The sequence below is a fragment of the Myripristis murdjan genome, chromosome 9 (genome assembly GCF_902150065.1).
Source record: "Myripristis murdjan chromosome 9, fMyrMur1.1, whole genome shotgun sequence".
In the NCBI taxonomy this organism is placed as follows: domain Eukaryota; kingdom Metazoa; phylum Chordata; class Actinopteri; order Holocentriformes; family Holocentridae; genus Myripristis; species Myripristis murdjan.
In genome coordinates, this window is record NC_043988.1 from 18616508 (window position 1) to 18626114 (window position 9607).

Consider the following 9607-nt stretch of genomic DNA (forward strand, 5'->3'; position numbering starts at 1 on the left):
TGAAGGAGAGAACTGTATAAATTTATTCTTGCTGAGGTTTCTACAGTACAAGATGTGTTTGCATACCGTTCAGCCATCACGGTGGAGGATATTTTTCTTGCATCTATGAAAAACAAATAGTACTGTCAATATTGAACTCAGACTTCATCAGTGCGTTCAGTACAATATAACCTCACCTGCTAGTTGGCCTGTGGTTGTACGTAAGGGTTAACCCGAAGATGAGTCAGCAATTCAGAAACTCAGCCAAGCTAGTTTAACTCTATCATTTCATCACCCACAACTAGTTGGTGAGTGCCAGTGCTTCTTTTTTGTGTCATACATATTTGTATAAACTGCATTAGTTTGATTTACTAAAGACAAACTCTGCACCCCTGGTTACCTGAGTGGAGCAGGCAGATTAGCTCAGTGGGCACAGACCCACATGTCAACCTCAGAACTAATCAGCCATCATCTGTGACTTTTTCTTTTTTTTTTCCCCTGCAGGGCACTGGCTAATGTTTAGTTGTTTCTGGTTAAGGTAGAGGCTGCTCACTTCCATTTCTTCTATTACACAAGTGGGCAGTTTTTCCACACAATACACAAATACACTTTTTTTATATAGGTGTTTTAGGTTCAGACATTTTAGCCAATGCGTTCTGCCTTTTTTTCACTCCTACATCTTGTATACATGTAGGAGGCTGTCCTAGATGGGCCTCCAAAGATTAAATGCCCTTGCTGGGCCTCTATACCCGCCCCTCCTGCCTCTGATTGGCTAACCCTAACCAATCTAAACAACGAAGGAAATGAGTACTAGCCAATCAGAGGCAGGAGTAGGGAAGTAATCGAGGCCCAGGGAAAGGGTATTTTGTCTCTCAGTTTATATGCCACTGAGGTACTGATAACATTGAATCCAATAGATTGTTTACAAATGGAAAAAGACGACTAATGAAACAGGAAGCATGTCTGAAGGGAGTAGCCATTTATTACAGAACATAAGGAAACTGTATCCAATTTCTAGACATGAAGCATAATACAGTATAAGCTACTTGCTCTTCTTGAAGTTGGACGCATGTTGATAGAAGGGGAGAAAGTGGTGGGGTGGTGGGGAGAGGAAATAGAAAAGGCACTCTTGCACTCACTGTAGCCAACGGATGACCTTTTGAGTGGTAAAAGGGAACAAAACCAAAACTTGAAACCCTATCAACACCAAGGACGGCCATGTAAACAAGGCTGGTTTCTCTGTACAACACCAACCAAATGTTGCCATGCCATTAATGATGATAGGCAAGAGTCAGGAAAACTGTACCAGACATTATGGTTTCAAAACTCACCCAAAAATAAGATCTGTGGTCAACAAAAAAATAAAAAAGTTAAAAAAAAAAAAAAAAAAAAAAAAAAAAAAAAAACTAATGACATTAGCCAGTGACAATTCCTTGTGGAGGCTCACCAAAGCTTTTCTGTACGACACTTTGGAGCCACAAGTGAAACACTGAAAAGTAATGATCCTCTCATGTCAAAGAATGCAAAGTTCAACCAACAGGTATGTTTAAAGCTGCCTTCTGAACGCTCAGCTTCTCTGTATCCACGCCGAGTTTCAGAGAACAAATAAATAGTGTAAAAGGTTTCATTTCTATTTTTAGCCAATAAGACTTTCCTTGTGAAAAAAGAAAATGCTCCTTCAGGATAAGGATGGGATCCAGGTTTCTCTGTAGCTACACCTGCCATCAATATACTTAAGGAGTAAATGGGTCTTTAGTCACTTCAAGGCATAAAAACAAGTGAAACTACATTAACAAGGACTTGTTTAAAATTTAATTTCAAGCCAGAACAATCCAATTTTTCCCTCCCAATCAAGTATAACCAATGCCTCCCCAGACCAGAGCAGTGACATAGCAGCTTCTGACTCTTCTGTATTACGTCAGAAAACAGCAAAGGTCTGTAAGGGCATCTGAGACTTTCTGTTCATTTGAAAGCTTGACAATTATCGAGATTTGGCTCGCCCCTCAGCCTGCAATGCATAGCATTTGTTGTTACAAACGGCAACAACCCATGACCCTTAATTGTGCCATTCTAGCATCCTCCACAAGACAAGGGAATAAAGCTAAGAAAAGGATAAACAACAAAGGGTTACGGAAAAGTTGTACCAGGCTGACAAAGGAGGAATGTTTACAGAAACACTAACTGTTAGGGAAGGTGTGAGATCAGAGATCAAACACTGCATCTCCTGAATCATGCTTCTACTTGGACTTTTCAAATGTTACATCTCCCACAAATTCCTTACTTCAGTAGCACCAGAAAATTAAGAGGGGTATTGCATATACCCTAATATGCTACCGCCATTACACTGAATAGAAGACTGTCGATATTGATGGAATGAGGAATGCAAAACAGAATGACTGGACCGCAGCTGTGCACTGTCCATCACCAGGAGAAATGAGGGAACCTCAAGAAGGGGAGAACATGAAGCACAGGGTGCATATTTAAGTTTCAGTGTGATGTATCTGCAACCCATCCTATTCTTAAACATCAAAATTTCTGAGGCATTTAACTAGGATCTATTATGATATCGTCAACAGCAAAAAACAGGTAACAAGACAGAAAGGGAGGTGGAGTGAGGAAGGGATAGTTGGGGGTTCAATGATGCCATTAGAAGAGAGGTTAAGGGCATTTCACCCCCGGGATCTTGGAGGCTTCTCTGTAGTATACACCAACAAGCCTGGGGGGAAAAGCTTAACAGGTTTAGTATTTGAGTTTTTTGGGCACCTCCCATGGGAAGGAGTCTCGGCCAAAGTGGCCATAGGCCGCGGTCCTCTGATACATGGGCTTCTTCAGATCCAGCTCCCTGGAATACATAATCAACACATTTAGCAGCGGTCGCATCAAGTGACCTCAGATGCACGCATCCATACTCACACAGCCATAATGCTCATATCAGCCAATGGCGAGTGTCGGAGCCACAAAAGAAAATCATAAGAGAGGTTTGTTAGACCAGCTAGTAAAGGGGAGGGGGGGACTCATGAAGCTTCGACACTTACCCTGCCAACCAAACTCATCCTTGAGCAGTATGGTGACTGCAGCTGGGTGATGGAGAGCACACTGATCCCATTCATAAAAAAGCATTTAAGTCTATCTGACTGTGAGCTGTAAGGCTTCAAATCATGCTGAGTATTATACATCTACCAGAATCAAACAATCACTTTTGCCCACACGCATGACTACCCTGAAACACTAAGCTATGTACTTCTGTGAAAACAGATGGAGGGGGCATCTCAGGAGGCAAACTTAAGCTTCGATAAAACAGAAGGCAAACAAAGCACCAGGAGTAGCAAAAGAAATAACATTCAAAACAAGGCCAACTTCACTATATTGAATCACACCAGAGAGGGTCAAATTAATTCTGAACCCTGGCTGGGGCAACTCAAAGCAAAATGGCAGGACCAAAGCACAAGAAATAGGGAAGAGCCAAGATTGCTGATTCAGTGAATGGCAGGCAGCTTCAGAGGATATACATTACCTGACAATGACCCCAGGACGGAGGTCAAAGTTCTTCTTCACAATGTCAAGCAGCTCCCTCTCACTCTTATGGGAGGTCCCATAGTGGAAGATAGAAATGGAGAGGGGATGGGCAACTCCAATGGCATAGGACACCTAATACAGCACATATGTATATGTTATATCAAGAATACCAAGAAACAGAAAAATTCAGGCAGGAACCTCTTGCAGCCCTTTTCTCCAAAGTGAAGACACACAAGGCTCTGCATCATCCCTTACCTGGACTAACACTCTCTTGCAGAGCTCTGCCTTCACCAGCGACTTGGCAACCCACCGGGCAGCGTAAGCAGCCGAGCGGTCCACCTTTGTGTAGTCCTTTCCAGAGAAGGCCCCGCCACCGTGGGCACCCCAACCTCCATAGGTGTCAACGATGATTTTACGCCCAGTCAGGCCAGCATCTCCCTGTAATGGAGGAACAAAGGTAGCAGGAATTAAACATCTGATGATACAGCCAACTCAAACTTCAGCAATAACTGTCTAATCCCTATAACACCGTCAACGGCCACACCCTAAAACATTCACCTGTGGGCCTCCAATGACAAAGCGTCCGCTAGGCTGCAGATGGTAGATTGTGTCATCATCCAAGTAGATGCAAGGAACCACAGCCTTGATGACCTTCTCCTTCAGAGCATCTCTCATCTCTTCCAGGCACACGTCCTCATCATGCTGCACAGAAATGACAATGGTGTGCACACGCACTGGAAGCATGGCGCCACGATCCTGGCGGTACTGAACAGTCACCTGTAGAGGAAGTGAAAATACAGAGGGATAAATGTGCAGATCAAACAAAGTTTTAACCTCACCAACAAGACATTATTATAATAGATCTACCTGGGTCTTTGAGTCTGGCCTAAGCCATGGCAGGGTGCCATTGCGACGCAGCTCAGCCATCTTGGCATTGAGCTTATGGGCAAGGACAATGGTGAGAGGCATACACTCCTCAGTCTCATCAGTGGCGTAGCCAAACATCAAGCCCTGCAGAAAGAGAGAGACAGTGGTTAATTTGACACGACTCAACAGCTAGAAGCCAGTCCTGTTAACCAGATGACAGGAAACCAGCCTTGAATTTCAAGAGCCAGTGTTTACCTGGTCCCCTGCCCCGATGTCCTCCTCATTGCGGTCAATGTGAACACCCTGGGCAATATCAGGAGACTGCTGCTCCAAGGCCACAAGAACATTGCAGGTCTTATAGTCAAAGCCTGCATATGAGACATAAAGTAACAATGAGACTCATTTGTCAGAGCAGCTCAGCTGAGGACAAAACCATTCAGAGGCAAAAAACTAAGTTAAACATGACAAAGGCATGTCACACCTTTTGAGGAGTCATCATATCCAATGTGGCGGATGGTGTCGCGAACTACTTTCTGATAGTCCACTACAGCAGTTGATGTCACCTCACCGGCCAGCAGGATCATCCCAGTCTTGGCAACAGTCTCTGCAAGAGGTAAGAGAGAATTTGTAAACCATTTACCCTTGAAAACACGAATATGTATCATTAATTCCGAATCAATCAATCACTCATTACAAACATCTGTGCAGAGCCAAGAAAAACTAGGAAAACAGACTTGCTTCTTACCACATGCAACTTTGGCATCCGGGTCCTGCTTGAGGTGAGCATCCAGCACCGCATCACTGATCTGGTCGCAAATCTTGTCTGTTAAACAGTGACAGTGAAAAACCCCGTTTAGCAAAGTCAACGGAGGGATTAATACAACAGAGTGCAGCAAGCAGGTTAAAAGTTGGTATTTCCAGACAATTCTGGAAATACGCGAGCTGTGGCAGTTTAGCGCCACCAGCTCGTGTTCAGTGGGAGTGGCACTGGCTCTTTTCGCCGTCGCCATTTCGCCATGTTCACGTGTGGAGGAAGGGGGCGCGCAACCAAACGTGTATCCGGAGGCAAACACGCCAAACGTGCTCAAGTCAACTAAACTCACGCCAGCAGCTAGGTTTAAGACACCACACTAACCGTGAACCGTGCCGGGTGATTACACGGTGTCAGTACGGCGCTCTTGGCTGTGCCGTGCGAGCCTCGTGAACACGCCCGCACAAGCCGGCACACTCAGGAAAACGATCAAATCAATTAAAAAACACACGAACAGGAAAAAACGGAGCATATCATTTTAAGATAGAGTGAAAATGACCTTCTGTGGTGTAAAAGTGGTGGCCACCTCCGCTGTCAGTGGCCCAGACACGGCAGGATAAGCCTTTTCACAAAGCTCAGCTAATGTTAGCTAGCGGTTTTTTGTAGCGCGTGCTTGTAATACCGGCCCAGCGACGTTACTGTAGCCCACCAGGCCAAAACATCTCAAAGCCGCAATTTAGCCCACGATTTCTTATCATAGCGGATTACCCAATTTTACAGTACGTGGCAGAAAAAGGTTAAAATATTATGCGTGTTTAGTTTATTTGACTAGCGAGCAGCTGATACAGTCGGCGTGCCAGGCTTACCGGGATGTCCTTCTCCGACCGACTCCGAGGTGAACAAGAAGCAGTCCTCGTCAATGAGGGAGTTGTGGAAACCGTTCATCTGTCCGTTCATCATTATGGCCACGTCTGCTGATAACTAAGTACAGATATATTGCGTTAACGACGTAACTGTCAAACTAGCTGCGTTTTTTCAGTGGTAGTGTCTCGGTGTTTTCCCTGTTCCTGTGCGGGCCAGACGGAGTGCTTCAGCTCATTGATACACAAGCCTCATGGCGCAGTGCTCCGGTATTTATCCAGTGAAGGCGGACGCTCGGACGTCACGCAGGGGCGGAGCTTATCACGATTAAACCTAACCAGGGAGGAGGGCTTATTATAAAATGGTCCTTTGCCAGGGGCCATGTGCTTTGAAAAGGTGACGGTGATCAGTGAAGTCTTGATCGGTCAGCATCTTTATCCCAGCAGTCAAATTATCAAACGGTGTGCGAGTCAAAGTGCTTGACATGTTAAAATGTCAAGTTAACTTAGGCTGTCAGCGTTTTCTCCTCATGTTATTTCATGCAGACAGACATACAGTCCACAGAACCAGTCTGAGTTCACAGTCTGGAGGCACATGTGGCTCTGATTCTGAAAAGGAGGGGACTCAGAGTCATATTCCCAACCCCCTCCCATCACATCACTTTGTACACACAATCACAAGGTGTGTACACATCACAAGGTATGATTAATTGTCCACATGGATTAGTTAAGTGTTCTGTCATATCATAATATAACACAGCTGAATAATAGGCTTTAGACTGACGGCTTGTCACTTGATGCAGCCTGACTGTACACCCTTGCATCTCCCTCCAGGCTTGGTGGTATTTGGGGATTAAAAGTAGAGCTGTTGGCTGTCATCTAGTTGCGTATACAGGAAGGTCTCACATATAACACCAATCAGTATGTTAATGAAAAAATCATGTGTGTAGCATCTCCTCTGCATTGTTTGACCTATTTAATTGCATCTTTTTGAGGTTTATTCTGTCAATCAAATGATACGCTTCAAGTGTCAGCCCTATGTTGAAATATAATCAAGATTTAGATGTGCAATAAGTGTGTGTGTGTGTGTGTGTGTGTGTGTGTGTGTGTGGGAGAAAGATGTACTGTGAAAGAGCCAGAATTTATAACTTGGGGCTCCAATGTACCAAACTATAAATGGCAAGAAGAAATTTCCCAGAAACCATCTTGAAGATTTGGCATAAACAAAACTGATGCACTGGTATAATTAATCTGACAAGATGCACTCACCGTAGCCATCAGATGAACTACAGAACATGTGCTTCCCCAGTGAAACAACCTGATAAACCTGGAAATAAGTTTATGGCAAAGTAAAAAACTGAGCAACAGCAAAAAGAGCAGAGTCTGGGAATATTATCTCCTTACATAACTTAATCATACTGTACTCAGAAAGACCCCATCTCACACTTGTCCTTCAGGCTCTGTTCTGTAACTCAATCAAAAGCTCTAATTGTGAACATGTGGTACCTCTGAAGGTTGCAGGACTGGTTTGTTCTGTTGCTTCAGCCCTAAAGCTTTGCTTTAGGGCTGAAATTCTGTTTGGGGAGAGCAAAGTCCTGAGACCAAGAGGAGTTCAATATTATAGCTCTGTTTTCCAGGTTGGGAAAACTGAGTTCTCCTGCGTGTTATGGTTCCCGTTTATAGAGCAGGAGTGGACAGCATCCTCACCTCTGCTATCAGAGTGTGGTATGGTAACGCTATGGCTGTGGACAGGAAACTGGACAAAATGTGATGTGCTGCATCTAGAATCATCAGACATGACCTCTCACGCTGGTACATGTAACACCAGGATGCAAAAGAAAGGACGGAACAGTACATTTCCAGAGGCTGTGCATCTGAGCCTTACCGTCTTCATGACGTGACTGCAGATTATCTGATAGGATGTACTGCATTTGTTCAAATAATTTATTAATGTATTTGAGCACACACACAAAGATAGCTGCAAACTACGAGTCCAAAGTTATGGCAAAGGTTTCACATTTGTCTCCAGGTGTCATGACACCCTGAACACACCGATGACAAACTTAAGTAAATAAATACTCTATGTGGCAGGAAGACTGTGCAACCCTCCTGTATATAACTGTCACAGGTTGTGCTAAATTTCTATGTTTACGGCCAGGAATGTTGCTGTATTTCCTCAAACAATGTTTTACTATATAGACAGTTACAATGTTTTTAGCGTTTTAAATTGTGTGTAAGCTGATCTGCCAGAGGGATTTGTGCAGGATGGCAGTGGCCAGATGCAAGCTGCTATCCCTTCCTATGGCCACTTAGATTTTTGTCTCATGAGTTTACCTATAATGCATTTTATATTGACTGTACATAGGTTTCCCTAGTTTATTTATGCTTAGACTAATATTTTATGCATCTGTGTGGGTTGTATTCTGCCTATTAAATGAGCTCAGTTTAACAATTTCCCATCAGTTGTGTTGTCATGACAATGGAGTATTGAATCTTGAATCTGCATATATAAGCATCGACCTTTAATACCGATGTTTATGGCCAGCATCTATATTGTTGACGCACTTATTATCAATTTCAGAATTTGAATCACATCATTCATGCCTATTAGTATCAATATTTGACATGCTCATGAGTCACTGCGTGTGTAAATATTAATATCATGCTCTGTATCACCTGTCATGGTGACACAGCACTTTTGAAAGCATGCAGCACAGACACAACAGAGGTCCTCCATCCCTAACTGTCTCAATTCAAGCCCGGTGTTGCATCATGAAGCCCAGTGAGCTGGCATTCCATGTGAACAACAGTGATGAGATTTAACAAAACCTCTGCTTTCAGCCTGAAGCCAGTGACACAGTATGATAATTTATAACATTTTTCCTACGGGTTTAGTACACAGTGTCATATTGTGTAACTTTTATTATCATTGTGTGAGCTCAGTAGATATGAAGCCTTTATAGCTCATTCACTTAATTAGGTCATCCCAAACACCCTGGCTACTATCACCAAATGTCAAAGGTTGGTTTATACATTGTATCCACTATACCTTTACTGATAGGGGAAATTCCAGAGAAGCCATCAATCATGCATTTTGATTTCATTGTTTCCATGAGACAATTCAACAGAAAAGAAACATGCATCAGTGCTATAATCTATGTATAACTCTATAATGTCAATTTGTATTGTTGGTCTGCGTCATTTCATACAGTCACATAGTGATTGGAAATCATGCTCTTGGTGTTTTGTGTCACTAAACTAAGTCACCCAATAACTGGCCACTGTTGCATCAGAGAGGTACTCTCATATGTGACCCTGAATTTGCATGGTTTGCAGTACCTGAAACCAAACACAAAAGCATGATGCAAGGTGCTTCTGCTATTGCCTTTGGCTGGCATTTCTTTGTCTTTATAGTTACTGTCTCACACATTTGATCTGCAAGTGATTTTATATAATGTCCTCATCTAACAGTTAAAAATTACAAGAGTCTGAGAGTTGATTAGTTGTTCAAAGATTCATTCAGGTTATCCATTCCAGATATATTACAAATGACTATTAAATTCCCTTACATAACTGGATATATTAACATATGCAGTGTTGGCAAACCATCGGTGACCACTTATGGTCACTGGGC

General features: G+C 43.2%; 1 protein-coding gene across 1 annotated transcript; it reads right to left on the reverse strand.

Moving 5' to 3' along the window:
- Nucleotides 1–943: 943 nt before the first annotated feature.
- On the reverse strand, nt 944–6230 carry mat2ab (methionine adenosyltransferase 2Ab). The gene is made up of 9 exons (XM_030060041.1): nt 5980–6230; nt 5108–5185; nt 4844–4966; nt 4618–4730; nt 4363–4506; nt 4054–4272; nt 3751–3933; nt 3494–3627; nt 944–2821 (listed from the first exon to the last, which is right to left on the reverse strand). The coding sequence occupies exons 1-9, from the start codon at nt 6071–6073 to the stop codon at nt 2719–2721; spliced, it is 1191 nt and encodes a 396-aa protein (XP_029915901.1). The 5' UTR covers nt 6074–6230; the 3' UTR covers nt 944–2718.
- Between the last annotated feature and the right edge of the window lie 3377 nt (nt 6231–9607).

What these genes read in the sequence shown, in the direction of transcription:
- mat2ab (XM_030060041.1), bottom strand. Translation starts at nt 6,073, where the DNA reads ATGATGAACGGACAGATGAACGGTTTCCACAACTCCCTCATTGACGAG. An exon ending in GGTCGGAGAAGGACATCCCG is followed by an intron (nt 5,186 to 5,979) that starts GTAAGCCTGGCA and finishes ACTGTTTAACAG; the next exon opens with ACAAGATTTGCGACCAGATC. An exon ending in ATATGATGACTCCTCAAAAG is followed by an intron (nt 4,731 to 4,843) that starts GTGTGACATGCC and finishes TCTCATATGCAG; the next exon opens with GCTTTGACTATAAGACCTGC.